Below are 21036 nucleotides of genomic sequence, written 5' to 3' on the forward strand. Positions count from 1 at the left end.
AGGCCCTGCTACATAATTTATACATGACGTTGTTTGATTATGTTGTCAAACCTCTTCGTGCCTCACTTTTCTTATCTATGATGTGGGCTAAGAGTACTATCTCCCAGCTCTGAGAGGGTTAAAATGAGGTGAGGAAGAGTTGGAAAAATTGTGGTGTTCGTTTGTTTTGCTACTGCTATTAGTCTTACTTCATTTTCAAAAATTTCCCCCCAAATTACCATATTCTATCAATTATAAATGAATGAAAAGTAAAATAACTAAAAAGGGAGGAAGGAAGAGATTTAAAAAATAGAAAGTTTTTGGAGTTGGGCACTCTTACCCTGGGACTTCACGGGACCTTGAGCGAGGAAAAACCGCCGGCGACCACACGGGGGCGCAGGCGCTCAATCTGGGCGAGGCTTTCCGGCGGTGTCCAGCAGGGGACGCTGCCCGAGGCGGCGGCGGCCGGAGCGGAAGCCGTGCCGGAGACGGTCGGGCGCACTCGCTGGCTCCTCCCGCTTCCGCTGCTGCTGCGGCTCCCTGCCGAGTTACCTTCTCATCTAAGCTGCGGTCCCTGCCGTCGCGATGCCGCTGGAGAATTTGGAAGAGGAGGGTCTGCCCAAGAACCCCGACCTGCGCATCGCGCAGCTGCGCTTCCTGCTGAGCCTGCCGGAGTACCGCGGGGACGCGGCCGTGCGCGACGAGCTGATGGCGGCCGTCCGAGACAATAGTGAGGCCCGCGCGAGCGCCGAGTCAGCGGCCTACGCTTGGGCTGGCCTCGCGCTCCGGAGCCTACGGGAATTTTCCCCAATGGAGCTCTGGCCGCCGAGGCGTCCCTCTGTCAGGGTCCCCGAGACAGGCCAGGCTTTGGGAGCCTTCCTTTTGTTGGGGATGCACTGGGGGATCTGCAGAGGGGTCTGCAGCTCTGAATATCCTTCCCCTTTAAGGGTAGCTTCAAGAGGAATTGAGGTATTTAGCGCAGTGCTAACCCCACAGCAAAGGTGGGGTGACTTACTTGCCATTCAGGATTGCTACCGGGAGAGGTGTATTCCTGTAGAGGAGGTAAAAGAAATGTGAGTTCAGTTCCTTTCGTTATATTGAACGTATGTACCTGAGTAGCAACAGGCTTTCCTGTTCCCTTGTTTGAAGACTGCTTTGAAACAGAATCCGGAGAGCTAACCGAGGATTGCCTGCCCCTCCAGGCCTAGCAGAGGTTGGCGGTGCAAGATTTGCCCTCATGCAGACCTCCCACCAGCAGGCGTTTAAGTTTTGCCAAGCATTTCTGAAGCTCTGTCCATTCCTTCCCGGTGGTGGGTAGTGGACTGGTGGATGACCTAACAGCGTTTGTGGGTAAGAGGTGGGCAGACACTGACTTCAGGATGCAAGTGGCTCCCACTTATTCATCCCTTTCCCCCCTTCAGACATGGCTCCTTATTATGAAGGCTTATGCAAATCCCTCGACTGGCAGATGGACATGGACCTACTCCATAAAATGAAGAAGGCAAATGAAGATGAGTTGAAACGTTTGGATGAGGAGCTGGAAGATGCAGAGAAGAATCTGGGAGAGAGTGAAATTCGAGATGCAATGATGGCAAAAGCTGAGTACCTCTGCAGGATAGGTGACAAGGTGAGTGCAGTTTTTTCCTTGTAGTTGTATAGTCTAAAATTGAGAACCATTCCAGATTAATAACATCTCATTTTAAAATTTAACTTCCTTTTTTAAAAAAGTACAAAAGTAATCATACTTACCTGAACGAATCAATGTAAAGATGAATGAAGAAAAAATCGCTTTCTTGCAATACCCTATCATCTGCCCCCCAACAAGAGCCAAGTCTGTGTTCCTCTGCATCTCTCTCCATGCCAATAAAAACAGGAGTGCACATGCAGAAACTTTTGTTTTATTTTAGCTTTTACAAAATTGGGATCGTTTTCTTTTCTCATTTGGTTGGGAAACATTGTTTCTGGTGCCTTTTAAAAATTCTTATTAGTAATATATTCCTTGTAGAAATCGAATACATTATATAGTAAATGCTGAAAGTTCTGTTTGATCTCCTTACTGCCCACGTGCTCAGAGATAACCTTTTTAGTTTATTGTGCATTTACACACATGTATATATACCATAAAAAATAGGCAGTATTTAAAACATTTTTTTACATACATGGGGTCATAGTGTACTCACGTGATCTTGTTTACCCCTTTCATTCAGCCTTATATCTGAGAGGCGTTTGTGTTAACATACATAAATCTTGCTCATTCTGGATAATTGCTAGAGCTATGCCATAATTTGCCTGTTCTGCTGTCTATGAACATGTATGTTGTTTTTAGCTGGTTTTGCTTTAATAGCTGCTATAAAAACATGCTTTCATACATCATCTTGTGTACAAAGCTAATGTTTCTCTAGCATGTAGTTGATACGAAATGAAATTGCTGGGACAATGAACAATTTTTATTTTGATGTGTGGCAAGTTCCATGTTAATAGCCAACTTGTGAATACTGCACCATTAGTGTTCCAGAGGAATACTCATCAGTGCTGGATATTTAAATTTGGTTTAATAGTTATGTAATAATGGTTAAGAGAATGGGCTTTCAATGTTCTTAAGTCATATACACAGAATTATTTATCTATAGGATGACCAGAAAATAGTCCGAGCACTCAGATCAGACTCCCTGGATTCTATTTCTAAGCTTCAGTAATTATGATTTACCAAACCCTTAGTTTCCTCATCTGAAAAATAGGGAAAATGACAATTTCTACTTAATTTTGATTAAAGATGGGGCAGAGTTTAGACTGGTACCTGGCACAAAGTAAGTGCTTAAATGTTATATAATTTAAATTCAAAACAAGTTTCTTTTTCATTACTGTTTATAAATTTAAGACTTGGTCATTGTAAAAATTTCAGAAATACAGAAAAGTTTAAAAATAGTTCGTGTTTACTTTTAGGTTGTATGTATTTGTGGTTTGGTTTTATTTTTATTTTTTTGCAGTTTTTGGCCAGGGCTGGGTTTGAACCTGCTACCTCCGGCATATGGGGCCGGCCTGTGGTTTGGTTTTAAAGATTAATGTATTACATGGGAATGAGAAACTAAAAGCTTTTGATTCTTAAGCTTAAGGAATTTCAGTAAGGACATGCTTGAGTCATCAAGGGGTTGTAAACTGATCATGTTCTAATATTCCCTCTATATTTATTTAGTATTTTTCCAAAAAGAACAAGTTTATTTTTTCTTCACCTGTTTGCCCTCTTTTGGTTTTTATATTTGATTTTTATTTAGTATTATTAGCTACCTTCATGGATTAATATGATTTATTATTCACTGTGTTACCATTGATGATAATCTTGATTCTTTGTGGTGCTCATTTTGCTGCATGTTTGTTAGTTCAGGCTCCTTCAAGACTTTTTTTTTTTGTCCTTTTGATGTATCTCATTGGTCTTCCTCATTTTATGGTAAAATAACACATGTAGGCCAGGTGTCATGGCTCACGCCTGTAATCCTAGCACTCTGGGAAGCCTAGGTAGGTAGATTGTCTCTACTAAAAATAGAAAAACTAGGTGGCCAGGGTGGCAGTTGCCTGTAGTCTCAGCTACTCAGGTGGCTGAGGCAAGAAAATCACTTGACCCCAAGAGTTTGAGGTTGCTGTGAGCTGTGACACCACGGCACTCCACCCAGGGTGACAAAGTGAGACTGTCTCAAACAGAAAAACAAGATAGGTGTATCACAAGCTCAAACTCTGCATCATTTTTAGTAGTTTTCGTTTTCATTCTTCAAACCTGGAGTCATCCATTTCTTTTAGGGTCCCTGATTCCCGTTAGTGGGAGATGGCATTTGGAGCCCAAGATCTGAGTGCCGGGTGTACTTACTGCTGCCTTGCCAGTCCCTTTTATACATTTAAGAAACATAAACTGGGCAGACACAAACTGAAAAGTACCAAATATAAACAAATGATTTTATTCATGTTCTTATCTTTAAAGCAAGAGAAACGTTTTATTCCATAATGCTTTAGGATAGAATTGTATATTTGCAAATTGAGTTAGTAGTCTAATACTAAGTGTGATAATATGAAAGATAAGATTTCCAAAAATTCTTTTTTAATTTATAGTAAAGTTACTTTGAATTAGTGTTAAAGGAAAAAAACATTGAATATATGAAACAAAGAATACTTAAAAATTGTAAATAAATTATGAATGTTTTTCTTAATACTGTTTTCTAGAATATAAGCATTTATGTCAAGGGTTAAGGGTACTGACCTCACATGTGGTTGAAAATCCACATATGACTTTTTTGATTCCCCTAAAACTTTACTATTAGGTAATTGTTGACCAGAAGCTTTACTGGTAAGTAGTTGATTAACACACTTTTTTTTTTAGAGACAGAGTTTTACTTTGTTGCCCTCGGTAGAGTGCCATCTCCAGCTCTTGGGCTTAGGCGATTCTCTTGCCTCAGCCTCCTAAGTAGCTGGGACTACAGGTGCTCGCCACAACGCCCTGCTATTTTTTGTTGTTGTTGCAGTTTTGGTTGGGGCCAGGTTCCAACCTGCCACCCTTGGTATATGGGGCGGGCAGTGAGCCACAGGCGCCGCCTACATTTTTTTTTTTTTGAGACAGAGTCTCAAGCTGTCGCCCTGGGTAGAGCTCTGGCGTCACAGCTCATAGCAACCTCGAACTCTTGGGCTTAAGCAATTCTCTTGCCTCAGCCTCCCAAGTAGCTGGGACTACAGGCTTCCCCCAGAGCACCCGGCTGTTTTCTTTTGTTACAGTTGTCATTGTTGTTTTAGCTGGCCCGGGCTGGGTTTGAACCCTCCAGCCTCGGTATATATGGCTGGTGCCCTACCCACTGAGCTACAGGCACCACCCGATTAACACATATTTTTATGTTATTTTTATTTTTGTTTATTTTGGAGACTACAGCCCTCTGTGAAGTGCTGTGAGTCATAGCTCACAGCAACCTCAAATTCTTGGGCTCAACCAATCCTCTTACTTCAGCCTCCCAAGTAGCTAAGACTACAAGTGCCTGCCACAACACCAGCTTTTTTAGAGACTTGTTCTCACTTTTGCTCAGGCTGGTGTCTGAACTCCTGAGCTCAAGCATTCCACCACCACCTCAGCCTCCCAGAGTGCTAGGATTATAGTGTGAGCCACTGTGTATGTTACATATATTATTAATATATACTGCATTCTTACATTAAAGTAAGCTAGAGAAAATATTAAGAAAACCATGAGGAAGAGAAAAATACAGTTTCTACTCATTAAGTGGAAGTGGATAATCATAAAGATCTTTATCCCTGTCTTCATTCTGAGTAGGCTGAGGGAGGAGGAGAGATTGGTTTTGCTATCTCAGGAGTGGCAGAACCAAAAGAAAATCCACATATGTGTGAATGCCTATAGGTGAAACCTGTGTTGTTCAAGGGTCATCTGTACTGTATAGAAGTATAAAATAGTACGGTAAACCCATGTGTACTTATCACCCAGCTTCAACAGTTACCAGTTAATGGCCTTCTTGTTTTATCTTTATTTCTACCTGCCTTCCCCTTCCCTTTGAATAAAATCCCAGACAGATGATAGTTTTGAAAACTTACAACCTTTCTTACCTGTTGCCTTGGCTTTTCCTGACAGGAGGGAGCTCTGACAGCCTTTCGCAAGACATATGATAAAACTGTGGCCCTGGGTCACCGATTGGACATCGTATTCTATCTCCTTAGGATTGGCTTATTTTACATGGATAATGATCTCATCACACGAAACACAGAAAAAGCAAAAAGGTAGTTTTTAGCAGTGGGGATGTATTCCCTCTAAATCGTGATGTTATAAATGAGAAATTGATAAGAAATTTGCCACTTCATTTACAACTAGTAAATTTGGTTAGATAATAATGTATTTAGTGAAATATTTTCTTTAGGTTCAAGTTGTTAAAAGTTGTTTTCTCTTTGAAAGTAACACAAAATTTCTAAAAAGTGGCACTGTCTGCTTCTGAATTATAATCTTAACTGTTTTTGTTTAATAGCTTAATAGAAGAAGGAGGAGACTGGGACAGAAGGAACCGCCTAAAAGTTTATCAGGGTCTTTATTGTGTGGCTATTCGTGATTTCAAACAGGCAGCTGAACTCTTTCTTGACACCGTTTCAACATTTACATCCTATGAACTCATGGATTATAAAACGTTTGTGACTTATACTGTCTACGTCAGCATGATAGCTTTAGAAAGACCAGATCTCAGGGAAAAGGTAATGCCTGAACCTTTAATACTCCTATGTAAAGACTGCCCCATGATTTTCTAATTCAAATACACAAAGACCATTGAAGTTTGTTGTTTTTTTCCCCAACCTAGGTCATTAAAGGAGCAGAGATTCTTGAAGTATTGCACAGTCTTCCAGCAGTTCGGCAGTATTTGTTTTCACTCTATGAATGTCGTTACTCAGCTTTCTTCCAATCATTAGGTAAAGACAGAGTTGCTTATTTTGATTATCTGTCTTCATCTTACTCCTGATTCTCTGTGCAAATAACCCAAGATGATTTTTCATGTATCTGAAAAATGGAGTGTGTAGATAGTTGCAGGTCTTTGATCAGTACGGCTAATTAGCCCACTTTTGTTTAGAAGGGGAGTCCGCAAACTGGGGCCTGTTTTTATATGGCTCAAGCATATGAATGATTTTTTTTTTTTTTTTTTTTTTGCAGTTTTGGCTGGGACTGGGCTTGAACCCACCAACCCTGGTATATGGGGCTGGTGCCCTACTCCTTGAGCCACAGGTGCCACCCCGTATGAATGATTTTTACATTGTTAAAGTGTTGTTTAAAAGAAAGCATATGTAGCAGAGAGATACATGGCTTACAAAGCCTGAAAATATTTACTGTCTGACCCTTTGCTGAGGATTTTGCTGGACCCCTGGTTTACAGTCTTTTAAGGTAGAAGTGAGCAAATGGTTATAAGTATTGAGCTTCGTGAGGAAATTCTGAATTTGATTTTGGGTTGAGATAAATTGAGAATTGAATTCAACAATGGGTTATTCTTTATGCAAAAGCTAAATCTTTGCGTCAATTTATTTGCAAATCATTTTCAAGAGCTATAGATAATCCAAATGATGAAGATTACAATTTTGCATTGGGTTTTGGCCCAGTATTTATGGAGCACTTTCTCCATACGTATAAGTTACGCAGCTTTCTGAGAATTCATACTACTTATTGCATGTGATAGTAGGAACAGGGCTCTCTGTCCAGCATGAGTGCCTTAGCCTTTCATACATACATGGCTGCTTTTGCACAAAAGGTTATACTGTAGCATTGCTTTTTTCTTCCTTTTATGCTTGGGGGTCTCCTGGTCGTCACTGTTTACCTCAATCAGAACAAATCTTATCTCTGCATTCCTGGAGCTCTTACTTTATGCCCCATCCTTTAAAAGTAATTGAGCTATACGTCATTTAAATTTTAAAGTGTACAATTCAGTAGTTTTTAATGTATCGACAAGGTTGTGCAACCTGTCCTGATTCCAGAACATCTTCCCAAAGAAAGCCTGTATTCATTAGCAGTGACTCTGCATCCCTCCCCCTCCCAGTCCTTGGCACCCACTCTTCTACTCTCTGCCCTACAGGGATTTGCCGTGTGTGGATGTTGTTTGTTAGTAGAATCAAATGATAATGTGGGCTGCTGTTGCCTGGCTTCTTTCTTCATGTTGGAGCATGTGTCAGTACGTCGTTTGGTCTTCTGGCCAAATGATAGTTCATTGTATGGTTATACCAATTTTATTTATCCATTCCTCAGTTGATAGACTTCAGGGTTGTTCTTTTTGGCTATCATGAATAATTCTGTAATGAAGATTTGTGTGCAGGTTTTTGCACAGACACGTGTTTTCATTTCTATTAGTTTACATACCTAAGAGTAGAATTACCAGATTGTAAGGTAACTCTCTGATTACCTTTTGAGGAATTGCTAGATTATTTTCTCAAGTAGCAGCGCTATTTGACATTCCCACCTGCAGTATGTGAGAATTCCGGTTACCCCACACGCAGAACTTACTATCCCGTGTCTTTTTGAGTGTAGGCATCTTAACGGATATGAAGAACTTATTTTGATCTGTGTTTCTCCACTGACTAGTTATGTTGAGCATCTTTTCATGTACTTATTTGCCATGTACCACATATCCTAAAACTTAGTATGCTGTTTTGTGATTCTTAGTTTGTCTCTTGTTGATCAGGGCAGACCAGATGCTTTTTGAAATCTGATTTATACCTTTTTATGGTCTGTATAAGTCTTTCATTTGTAATTGTACCTGCTGTTTCTCTGTTAGTATTTTTTTAATTTTTTTTTAAGTAAGATGAACTTTTTTTTTTTTTGTAGAGACAGAGTCTCACTTTATGGCCCTCGGTAGAGTGCCGTGGCCTCACACAGCTCACAGCAACCTCCAACTCCTGGGCTTAAGCGATTCTCTTGCCTCAGCCTCCCAAGCAGCTGGGACTACAGGCTCCCGCCACAACGCCCAGCTATTTTTTGGTTGCAGTTTGGCCGGGGCCGCGTTTGAACCTGCCACCCTCGGTATATGGGGCCGGCGCCCTACTCACTGAGCCACAGGTGCCGCCCAAGTAAGATGAACTTTAAGGCAGATTTCCATGGTTAAAATATTAGTGCATGAACTTTGTCATCTGTGAACGAGATGTCAGATAGCCACATGCTGCTGAAGTGTGGTGTTTCCTCTGCCACTGTTGATGGATGATATGGGAAAGCAGTGCGGAACTGTCTACTTGTTTGACCTGTTGGACTCAACTAGAATTGCTTTACTTTTTAATCTTTTTATTGGAAAGGGAGATTCTTATCATTGTCATCTTACTCATTGCAGCGGTTGTAGAACAGGAAATGAAAAAGGATTGGCTTTTTGCCCCTCATTATCGATACTACGTGAGAGAAATGAGAATTCATGCATACAGCCAGCTGCTGGAATCATATAGATCATTAACCCTTGGCTATATGGCAGAAGCATTTGGTGTTGGTGTGGAATTCATTGACCAGTAAGTGCAGCAAATAACATCATCTTAATTTTTGTTTCGAACTTGGCCTTTTAATATGTGAATTATACATTTTTTTACCTGTTTGCATTGCCTATCTCAATTTTAAGAAAAAATGTTTTTCTGAATATTATCAAAACAGGTGTATCTGTCGCCTCTGCCTACCTCATGTTCTGTGTGTTCTATTAACAGATGGATAGCTTCCAGAATGCTGTAATCCTAGCACTCTGGGAGGCATAGGCAGGTGGATTGCTTGAGCTCAGGAGTTCAAGCCCAGCTTGAGCAAGAGTGAGACCTCATCTCTACTAAAAAAAAAAAAAAAATAGAAAAACTGAGGCAAGAGGATCTCTTGAGCCTACAAGTTTGAGGTTGCTGTGAGCTATGGTGGTGCCATGGCAACAGAGCATGACTTTGTCTCAAAAAAAAAAAACAAACAAACAAAAAACAGATGGGGAAGCTGAGTTGTAGGGGGGTTAAGTGGTTTGTTTAAAGGTCATTAGACCAGTTATCAAAAGCAATCTCCTGTCTTACAGCATAATGTTTATAGGCAAAAAAAAAAAAGTCTTCTGTAACTTTTCAGACCACACTGCAGCTGTAGAAATGACATAGATCTCTTATATTTTACAGTTGGTTATATTCACTCTGATAATTACGTCCAATTTTTAGGTTGCTGCTACAATTCTGGTCTAATGAGTTGTTAAATGTGAGATTTTTTTAGCACTTGAATCAGTAATTCAAATACTTAGTGAGCTATTACTACATATTTAGTGTTACGTCCCCATCTTAATGGACTTTCATTGCAGTACTAGGGAAGAGATGGCAAGTAGGCCTATAAATATAAAAGGTGCAACTCCAGATAGAAATGAGTCTGTAGAGATAAAATGTTATAGTGCCATGGAGAAACTGCTAGCTATGGGGTGCCTGAAGAGGAGAGGTTTGCTCTGAGATTTGAATTGGAAGGAGTCAACCATATGGAGTCCTCTAGCTGCAGAAGAGGGGACAGAAAACGCTAAGACTTTGAGCTAGTAGCAAGCATAGACGATGCAGAATACAAATATCAGTGCAGCTGCAGCAGAGTTGTGGGGACTAACAGCCAATTGTGAGCATTAAGGTTGGAGAGTTAGGCTTGTATTCGGCCTTGTTGAACATGCTGTGGAGCTTGAGGTTTAATCTAGGTACTGTGGGAAGCCAGGAGAGTGACCAGGTCTCATTTACACAGAGCAAGGTGGCAGAGAGTTCATGGAAGAGATGTTATGGTGGCTTGGACTAGAGTGGTGGAATAGAGCTGGGGAGAAGTGATGTTCACAATATGTGACATCCATTTTCAATCTAGATGAGTGGTTCCCCAACTTAGGTCTTTTAAATGTTGATGTAGTTTTCAGTGGTCCCCAGTGAAAACAAGTGATATTTAATTTTAAGTGAAGCTGCATTTAAATAAGAACATTCTCTTTTTAGCAGTTTTGTTTTCTCAACATTAGGAAAATTTCAAACAAGCAAAAGATTGTAAATAATTGTAAAATAAATTTTAACATTTTCTTATACAGTAGAACTTCCATAGTTGAATCCCCTCCCTACAGTGGCCATCTCCTTAAGTTAACCTAATTTTCATACACTGGACATGCGCTCCATGTACCAGCACAGTAGACCAGTTGTTTAACAGTCTAACAGGCCTTGGGGTGATCTGCTCACAGAGGCTCTATTGTATTTGCTTATCACATATCCATCCATCTTATTTTTTTAGCCACTTCATAGTAAGTTGCAGACACCAGCACACAAATACAGAAGGCTAGCATCCCCAGGTTTTCTTTCTTTTTAGTATGGGGTTTGGACATTATTTTGCAAGTCAGTTGTGAGCAGTGCATATGAAATAGGCTGGGCCTGGCTTCTTACTCTGTCCCTTCTTCAGTTTCTTAACTGTGACAGGGAGGTGATAAAGCCTTCACTAGTTGGGGGTGTTTCGAGGCTCAAATGAAACTGGATGAGGAGATTCAGGTAAGTGCGATTTAGAGCAATGCATTATTAAGTCCTCTTGATGGCAAGTGAATTCAAGGCAGCTGGTTACCTTTCAGGTGGTCATTGAATTGTTTGTTTTTTTTCCCCTTCATGTTCTAAGACCAGCTCTAGAGGCAAAGGTGGTACCATTTGTGACCCAGAAAGAGCTCGTTTTGAAATTCTGTGAAACCTAGGAAGTTCAAATCTGTGTTCTTATGAGTCTTCCCCCTTAAAAACTTAATTTTAGGTGAAATTCCTTTCTTAAATGGGCTATATAATAATTCTATATCATTTCCCCCCCTAGATTCAGTAAGATACTGTTGGAGAGGAAAGGGGCCATTATTTCATTAAACAATGCTGCTGTTGACATGTTTACATATGGGCTATATTCTATAATTTGTCTGAAACAATTACTTTTATGGTTTTCCCCAGAATTTTTCCAAGCACTTTCTATAGCTCTAAAGACCAGACATAAATGATTTTATTGTTTGTCACCTATGTTCCATCGGAGTATGAACTTCCAGGGTCATCTTTATTCTGGAAGATGATCCCAACTACTGCATATACAGTGGTCTAGGCTTGAAGGAAAACTAAATGTCACCTTGAAGGACTATTTTAGTGCAGTTTGCATTTTTTCTCAGAATTGTCTATAAGGCTAATGCTGGTTTTTCGTTTTTCTACCTCCCTTCCCTAAATTAGGGAACTCTCCAGATTTATTGCTGCTGGGAGACTACACTGCAAAATAGATAAAGTGAATGAAATAGTGGAAACCAACAGGTACTTTTTAATCTATCATTTGTTATACTGCTCAGAATAAGGGGCATTCTCAAGTGCCTTCTTTTACATCAGCTGTTGTCATGGAATAATGTGACTGGTTAAATAATTAATTTTTTTTTCTTGAATTTATAGACCTGATAGCAAGAACTGGCAGTATCAAGAAACTATCAAGAAAGGAGATCTGCTTTTAAACAGAGTTCAGAAACTTTCCAGAGTAATTAATATGTAAAACCATATAACAAAGGATTTCCTTTAGAGATAATTATTTGCAATTTTTATGGTTTACTATGTTCCCACTTCAGCTGAATAAAATAAGTACTGCATTACTGTTTCTTTCAGTTTGCCTTTTTAAAAGCATACATGCCTTTAAGGATAGGGTAATGTTAAAATAATGTCACTTGAGTTATTAATGAACAATATTTTGTCATTTGACCATCTCTGGTTTATGGTATGATTACGGAGACTTAAGTACCTGGGTTGACACAGCCCATTATTTCTTACCTTTAAGCCTCCTGATTTTAGAAAGAAGAGTATATGCTACATAGTAGCTCACAATTAAACAATTACCTACATAGTGTAGAGAAGACATTTAAAATGTAGAATAAGCTTTCCCTCAGAAACAAGTAACCATATGTAAAATCACCCCCTTTTAGGAAGCTGGTATAGTCTGGATTCCAGAATCTACCAAAGTCAGTCTCACTAAACGTAGATTTTTTTTAAAACCCTTTGTTAATACTAGCAAATTGAATCTTTTTTTCCAAAAAGGAGACTACAGTAATAGCAGTGAGGAAAGCAGAGTTGTTTCTTGTCTTTCAGTTACAAACTAGGTGAGTCAGAAATAAGTGCTATGCTTTCACATGAAGACTATAACCCAACTACAGCACAAGACTATGGGGAAAAGGCCAAGGAAGGGGAAGGGAGGGGGGAGGTTTTGGTGGAGGGAGGGTAATGGGTGGGGCCACATCTATGGTGCATCTTAGAGTGGGTACAGGCGATTGCACTAATGTACACAGCTATGATTTAACAATTAAAAAAAATCAGTCTGTGCATACAGCTGGAGAGAGAGAGTTAAGTTCTGATATTCAATAGTACAGTAAGGTGACTAGAGTTAGCAACAATATATTGTTATCTTTCCAAATATCTAGAAGATCTAAAATATTCCCAACACAAGCAAATGATAACTGTTCAAGGTGATGGATATCCTAAATACTGACTCGATCACCACACATTGTGTGCATATAATGAAATACCTCATGTCCCCCATCAATATGTAAACGTGTATCAATAAGAAAAAAAAGAAAAAAGTGCTATAAAGGAAGAAAAAAAGAGGGGATAGAGTGAAATCAAGTGTGAAGGGCTCTCTTCTAGGGAGCGTCATAGAAAGCCCTCTGGTAAGGTGACAAGTAGGTAAAAAGGTGAGAGAGACCATGCAAATAATCTAGAAATACAGGGTGTCCCTACGGTCACCATGCATCGGGAAAATAGAAAATTGTAGCTAAATGTACATTTATAAAATTTTACAAAATACTTGCAGAATTTTCTCTACTTTTTTGGCCACCTCTTTGTAAAATTTTGTCATTAATATTTTGTTGAATAAACATTTAGCTACAATTTTCCATTTTCCTTATGTACGGTGACTTGAAGAGCAACTTTTGGGATACCCTGTACAAAGACATGGAAAGTTACTAAAAGTTTTAAACAGGAATGACCGATTTGACTTACCCTTTTAACTCACTATGGCATTCACCTGGGGGACACCAGATGATGGTGGCATGAATAGAAGCAGCAGCTGGATTTGCTAAGAGATAAGAATGGGGGAAGGTGAGTCAAAGGAGATCCCAGGCTTTTTGATTTAAGTGTAAAAGATGGCTGGTGACCTGGATAAGCAGTTTTGTTATAAGTGAATTAAAGAGAATGGAAATGGCATGTTAGTGTAAAGGCAGGGGAATGAAAGAAGAGTTTGCTTTTGGGTTTTTTTTTGGAAACAGTCTTACCATGTTGCCCTCAGTAGAGTGCTTTGGCATCACAGCTCACAGCAACCTCAAACTCTTGGTGTGTAAGGATTTCATGTTTTTCTTTTTTTGGTTGTACTTGTCACTGTTGTTTGGCAGGCCCAAGCTGGATTCAAACCCACCAGCTCCAGTGTATGTGGCTGGTGCCCTAGCCACTGAGCTACAGACACTGAGCCAAACTCTTGGGCTTAAGCGATTCTCTTGCCTCAGCCTTCCAAGTAGCTGGGACGCCTGCCACAATGCCCAGCTATTTTTTTTCTTTTTTGGTTGTAGTTGTTGTTTGGCAGGCTTGGGCTGAGTTCAAACCCTCCAGCTCCAGTGTATGTGGCTGGTACCCTAGCTGCCAAGCTATAGACACTTAGCCTTTTGATTTTCTTTTTAAGAGCATGTTTATTTGCTGATAGGAATGATCCATGAACATAAGAGAAAACACATGATCTCATTTGACTGAAAATATAAAACACTGGGAAATCAAAGCCCTATTGCAAACAAGTTAACTTATTGGCAAAATATTAGAAGCATTGTATTACAAGTCAAGACAGTAACTATCGGCTTGGTGTGGTGGCTCTCACCCGTAATCCTAGCACTCTGGGAGGCCGAGGCAGGTGGATTGCCTGAGCTTACAGGTTTAACCAGCCTGAACCACAGGGAGATCTCATCTCTGAACATAGCAGGGCATTGTGGCGGGAGCCTATAGTCCCAGCTACTTGGGAGGCTGAGGCAAGAAAATCGCTTTAGCCTAAGAGTTTGAGGTAGCTGCGCTATGACGCCATGGCACTCTACCAAGGGCAATGAAGTATGATTCTGTCTCAAAAAAAAAAAAAAAAGTATCTTTGGTATTATGCTGGAGAAAGATGATTGGTTTTGTGCCTAGGAAAGCAGTGTGGTCAGAGCTCTGCTTTGAAAGCAGTTTCCTATGGGCACTGTATGCTGGATGGGAGGCTTTAAAAATGCTTGATATGCCCAGCAGGAGTGGGGAACTTTGTGTGTGGCCTTTTGACTGAATCCAAATTTTACAGAACAAATCCTTTTAAAGCATTTGAGAGTAGCCACCTATGATTTGTAAAAATGCTTGTCTATAAAACCTTATAAATAGCACTCTTAATTTCTTGAAGGAAAAACAGCTCAGCTTCTTAAAATTTTGGTTTTCTACAGAAAACAAAGCTAGTCAAGAATGCAAAGCAGGCTTCTGGATACTATAAAGTTGCAAAAAGGTCATCCACAGGTTGCAATTGGACCCCCTAGTATGTTTTCAAGAAAATTCAAAGTAGGCTGGCGTGGTGGCTCACGCCTGTAGTCCCAGCATTGTGGAAGGCCGAGGCGGGTGGATTGCCTGAGCTCAGAGGTTCAAGACCAGTATGAACGGCAGTGAGCCAGAGTAAGACCCTGTCTCTACTAACATCAAGAACATCGCCAGAGGAAGAAGAAAATGAACAACAAAAGAAAGTACTTCAAACGAAGAAGAATGAACAAGGAAGCTGAAATTAAAAATAGAAAAAAAGTTAAAAAAAAGAAAATTCAAAGTCGCCATGTAAAAGTTGAGAAATAATTCTAAAAACCACATACCTAATTTCTCAGGAGAAAGGAATAGATTAGGCACTTCTGGACTCTTAACTGGCAAGCACGTGCTGTCCTCCAGCATGCTGTAGTTCACCAGCCTGTGGCATGAATGTACACTATCTGCCTGGCTCCTGGCATTTGAGTTAACCTTGCACTACCCCCAATATTGTACATGTGAGACTGACCGTCAACAGCCTCCTGTGTCTCCAGCTAGGAGACTATCCAAAGAATTCTTAATCTTCATCCTATTTCCAGTAGCTTTAATTCATATAGCTTGTTTTCTTTTTTTTTTTTGTAATTTTTGGCCGGGGCTGGGTTTGAACCCGCCACCTCTGGCATATGGGACTGGCGCCCTACTCCTTGAGCCACAGGCGCCGCCCAAGCTTGTTTTCTTAACAGTCTTAATTTCTGAACTTTATGAACACTCAGTATTTAGTTCCTTTTTAATATTGGTGCATGTTTCCTCTTCAAGTTGAGAACTTAAATCTTATTTTTAATCAACCCTTGTCTTACCAGGTTTCCTAATGGAATCACCAGGATGAGCTATCTTTGGTGATTATTTTTTAAAGTAAAGTCTCTCCTATCCCAATAAAATTTGATAATGTATCTATCCAGTAAGAGAGACAAATATTTAAAAGCTATATAAAGCTATGGTAATCTATTTCCTACAGCAGAAATAACTTTAGATCAGTTTTTAACTTATTCATAAATAGTAACACAGTGTAGCTGGGTGTGGTGGCCTGTGCCTGTAGTCCCAGCTACTCGAGAGCCTGAGGTGGCTGGATCTTAAGGCCAGGAGTTTGAGACCAGTCAGGGCAATATAGTGAGACCCTGTCTCTTATCAAAAAAAAAAAAAAATGTTTTTAATGAAAAATATTACCTGGGCATGGTGGCACATGCCTATATAGTCCCACCTACTAGGGAGGATGGGGTGGGAGGCTACAGTGAGCTATGATTGTGCCACTGTACTCTACCCAGGGCAACAGTGAAACCCTGTCTTAAAAAAAGAAAAAGGCCAGGTGTAGTAGCTCACGCTTATAATCCTCAGCACCAGCTGAGGCTGGTGGATTGCCTAAACTCACAGGTTCAAGAACAGCAAGACCTGTCTCTAAAAATAGCTGGACATTGTGGTGGGTGCCTGTAGTTCCAGCTACTCGGGGGCTGAGGTAAGAGGATCACTTAATCCCAAGAGTTTGAGGTTGATGTGAGCTATGATGCCATGGTAGTCTACTGCGGGTGACAAAGTGAGACTCTGTCTCAAGGAAAAAAAAAAAAAGCTTAAAACTATTTTTTCTAAGTATCTGCATCCAACTTTTTCCTGGCCTAAATAGCTAAAAGGGTAACTACAGTTTGATCACTGAGCACATATACTACAATACCCTAACAATTTACAGATTTACGTGTATGACTGAACGTATTTAGTCCTTAGTAACCTGATAATTAGCAAATAAACTGCATAGTTTCCTATTTTGAATCTTTGGTGCTGTTGTTAACTTATTTTTAAGAGGATGAACAGCTGACAAGTGAAATATTAATGATTTGTGGGAAGGAAGGGAGAAGGCGTCTATGATGATCCCTTGCCTTACCAAGGCTACACAAACTTGTAGTTGTTAGTAAGAAACCTGGTACTTCCACAATGGCAGTGGGAGAGTAAGGTACAATCCCTATCTAGAAAACATGAGTCACTAATAATCACTAGTTTGGGTTTCAAAGCCATAGAGCCACAGATTTGCCTGACACTTGTTTTTCTCAAGACATACAAAGGATATGAAGAATTTTTAGCAGTCTGGTTCAGGCCATTTTAGCCTTTGAGTATATGGTCAAAGGGGAGATCTCATCTTTTTTTTGTGTGTGTGATTAAGAAATCTTTTGTAGTGACTTAACTTTTCTCTATTCAGGTTAGGTTTAAGAAATAAAAGGGATAGGGCGGCGCCTGTGGCTCAGTGAGTAGGGCGCTGGCCCCATATGCCGAGGGTGGCGGGTTCAAACCCAGCCCCGGCCAAACTGCAACAAAAAAATAGCCGGGCGTTGTGGCGGGCGCCTGTAGTCCCAGCTGCTCGGGAGGCTGAGGCAAGAGAATCGCGTAAGCCCAAGAGTTAGAGGTTGCTGTGAGCCGTGTGATGCCACAGCACTCTACCCGAGGGCGGTACAGTGAGACTCTGTCTCTACAAAAAAAAAAAAAAAAAGAAATAAAAGGGATAATTGGCCAATGAATAGCCTTCAATCCAGCCAATTCTCAGATTCCCTTGGGGAAGTAACCATTTAGTCAACATTGCCAGTGGGTGGCACTCTAACAACTTCACCAACCCTTTCAGCAGTTGCCAGAGACCTGCTTTTCCAAAGTACTGTGTATATGAAATTTATACGGTATCAATGTGGGTAAAACCACACTTGGTTTTCGAGGACTTTGCTTTTCTTGAACCCCCTAGGTTACAAGCTGTTTGTTCATATACACCTCAGGAACTTGGAGCCACGGTCAAGTCCCACTGTTTCCTAGTCCCTGCTCTTTCTTGCCACTGTGCTATCTTCAATCATGTATCTCCAGGTTACTCCCCCTACTCCATCCACTTCATTCCAGACCTGAGCAGCCGGCTCAGTTTTCCTTTCAACCTAACTGCACTTTGAAATGGACAACTTATATAATACCCTGGCTTCACAGTTCCTTACCCTTAATTTTAGTGCTCTTTTCCTCTACACTACTTAAATCCACCATCATGCTCTTACCCAGGAATCGTAAGCGTCTCTGGACAGCTCCACTTTTAAAAATGACACCTGGAATTACTATTTTCGCCTAGTCCTAAAAGTTGATGCCACTTTGCTAACTCTGGTCCCTGGATTGGAGTATGTTAGACACTCATTGTTAATTGATCATATTGACTTGAACATGGAGTTTGCTCCTTGACCTTGAACAAATCACCTAACTTGTCTAATAATAAAGTTACCTGGAAGGACGATCGTTAAGAAGTAATTCCAGTCAACCAATGTCTTAAGAGTGGATAGATTCTACATCGTAGCTACCAGTTCTCTTCCTTGGATACCCAATGCAGACTACCGCCAATCTCTTAGCCACATCTTCACTAATACTCACTAATACCTTGGCAATCTCCTTGCCCAAGATCTTATAACTTTTCCACCCAACCGATACCTGCTGTTCCAGTTATCCTGGAGAAAGAAGCAGAAGAATAAAACATTACCTAAGTTGATTGATGCATTTATAGTAATAATGGAGTCAAGTCTTTACACTTGTCTCTAAACCAGTGATTTTCAACTGGTGTGCCATGAAAATTTTTAAAGATTGTGATTAAATGATTTTCAGCAGTTAGAGCACAGTTATTTATTCTTTTTTATACTTTTTTAAAAGCAACACAATAAAGTGTACTACAGAAGTTTAACTATAGGTTCAAGTGTGCCATGAAATTAAAAAAGGCTGAATAACACTGCTCTAAACCATCTCACTCTCATTCTTCTCTTCCTTCTCTTACCTCTCTGCTTTTTTCTTCTAGTGCTGATTGTCCACCTGTCTTTACCAAAATACTTCCCTCCAGGATTTTGTCCTCGGTTTTCTGCTCTGGGCCATGGAGGGTGGGCTTTAAGTTTATGAAATCCTGGAAATGCAATGGTGTACCTGTGCTTCTGTCAGATAGGATCCATAATTCCTTTCATGTGATTCTTGGAATCTGTGAACAACAACAAAAATTAAAAACCACTTATTTGATCGTTCTGTATTAGTTTGGCTATGCCACCTACTAGTTGTGGGACCTTAGGCAAGATACAGTCTTACAAGTTCCTCATCAGTATGATTGGGATTAAAATACCTGCCCTATCAGGGCTTAATAAGAGAGAATGTATATGAAACATCTGGCACAACATCTGGCACATTAAACACTTAAGTAGATAAGTATTACTTTAACGTAGTAATAAACCAAATCTAAACACTGCCTATTTTTCCCAGGTAAACTTTATCCACTCCCATGACCTCATTCACCACCTAAAAGAGAAAAGACTAGCTAGGTGTGCCTATAGTCCTAGCTACTCTGAAAGCTGAGGCAAGAGGATTGCTTACGCCCAAGAGATTGATGTTGCTGTGAGCTATGACGCCATAGCACTCTACCCAGGGTGACAGAGTGAGACTGTCTCAAAAAAAAAAAAAAAAGAGAGACATCTTTTCCATCCCTGTTTTACAGCTCAAACTTTCCTCCCAAGCTCCATCCAAACTACAGCCAACTGAGTACTAAACATGAATTTCCCACCAGCAACTCAAATCCAATGGTCTTTCCGCCTGTTATCTTATCACACATTTCACTGAAAGCTTGTCGATCAGTTTGGCAAGCTAGAAGTCTGGAGTCATCTTAGACTTATTCTTCTTCTTACTGTTCAACATAATTAGACCTCAAGTCTGTTTGTTCTACTTTTATAAGATTTCTGGTTATCAGTCTTTATACCCATGGTCAGCCTTAGTTTTGAAACTGCACAGCACTCACCTGGATTATTACAACAGTCTTGTAACATTTTTGTTCTAAGGTTATTACTTGTTTTGTCTTCCATTGGTTTTGGAGAGCCCTATGTGATGGAGTTTTTTTTTAAAGTATTAAATTGTAAGTGTTGATTCTCCCTGTCCCCCAAAAGGGTTTCTTTTGACTCCTAGTGCCAGCTTTGGTCCATGGGCTTTCACTGTGGAAAATGATACCAAGTGCCAAGAATTATAACCCTCCAAGGGGAAACACTAGTTTAACTGCCATGAGGAACAACAGAAAGAATTTCTAACAAAAAGGAGACCAAGAGAAGATTAAGAAGGGAGAGGGCCTTAAGGTTGAATTTAAAAGGGAGAGCTTTTGGATTAGGACTTTGGTGGGAGTGGGTATGTTGGAGGCAAAAGAGTGAAAACTCAAGGAGGAGAAATGCTCCTTTGATTTTCCACAGTCTTAAGCCTTGAGTGGCTTTGACTTGGCAGCTGCATGGTGCTAGGGGTGGACTGTGAAATATCTCTTGCCTCTGATTAGTTACATTTGGGTTAATCTGGGCCTGATCCTGTATGTTCCTGAGAACAAAGGCCCCATGACCTTCAAGGTTCTTGACAATCAGACACCAACTTCTCCAACCGCACCAGCCCCTCCCATCCAGCCAGCTTTACGCAGAGAGATTCTCTAGTCCTCACTTCACATCTGTGCTTGCCCCCACTTGCTCTGACTTAGAATGACCTTAGCCTGCTTGCCTTTCTGCCAGGTGAAATCCCATAGGCCAAGATCCAAAACTGCCAATCCTCTTGCTATCCAGTACCAGGCTACCTGAAAGGGAATGTAAGTAGAAAGAAGAGATCAAGTGGTTGAACCTTTTTGTGGGAGATTTGAGGAGGGCACAGTAAAAGGGTGTATCCACAGACAGCTTATGACTGGATTTCAGTAGAGTGCAGAGTAATTGGTTGATCTAAGGCAGGCATGGGAAATCCATGGGGCAGTGAGGTTGAAGCCAGCCTGACTCTTTCATGTAAGGTGTGGACACTGTTCCAACACACAAAGCAGTTGCTCCCCTTCTTTTAAGCAACAAAAATTATTTTTAATTTATTAGAATGATTTATTTGCAAATGATAAAAGTGGCCAGATTTCTAGAGATAAAAAGATTATGTTGTGCTCTGAATAATACTAAAATGCACTTGTGTTGCCAGTAAGAGAGGAATGCAAAAAGCAAGGCAGAGATTAGACCAGTTCTGGATAAAAAAACTTATCTCTAA

The 21036-nt window shown here is 40.4% G+C and overlaps 1 protein-coding gene across 1 annotated transcript; it reads left to right on the forward strand.

Annotated features, from left to right (window-relative positions):
• Positions 1-414: 414 nt before the first annotated feature.
• PSMD6 (proteasome 26S subunit, non-ATPase 6) lies at positions 415-12069 on the forward strand. Its single transcript, XM_053600835.1, has 8 exons — positions 415-709; positions 1401-1606; positions 5591-5736; positions 5979-6198; positions 6303-6411; positions 8802-8970; positions 11659-11736; positions 11869-12069. Exons 1-8 carry the CDS (start codon positions 565-567, stop codon positions 11963-11965), a joined length of 1170 nt encoding a protein of 389 aa, XP_053456810.1. The 5' UTR covers positions 415-564; the 3' UTR covers positions 11966-12069.
• The last annotated feature ends 8967 nt before the right edge of the window (positions 12070-21036 follow it).

This window comes from Nycticebus coucang, chromosome 8 (genome assembly GCF_027406575.1).
Source record: "Nycticebus coucang isolate mNycCou1 chromosome 8, mNycCou1.pri, whole genome shotgun sequence".
NCBI lineage: Eukaryota > Metazoa > Chordata > Mammalia > Primates > Lorisidae > Nycticebus > Nycticebus coucang.

What these genes read in the sequence shown, in the direction of transcription:
- PSMD6 (XM_053600835.1), top strand. Translation starts at nt 565, where the DNA reads ATGCCGCTGGAGAATTTGGAAGAGGAGGGTCTGCCCAAGAACCCCGAC. An exon ending in GGCGGCCGTCCGAGACAATA is followed by an intron (nt 710 to 1,400) that starts GTGAGGCCCGCG and finishes TCCCCCCTTCAG; the next exon opens with ACATGGCTCCTTATTATGAA. An exon ending in TCTGCAGGATAGGTGACAAG is followed by an intron (nt 1,607 to 5,590) that starts GTGAGTGCAGTT and finishes TTTTCCTGACAG; the next exon opens with GAGGGAGCTCTGACAGCCTT.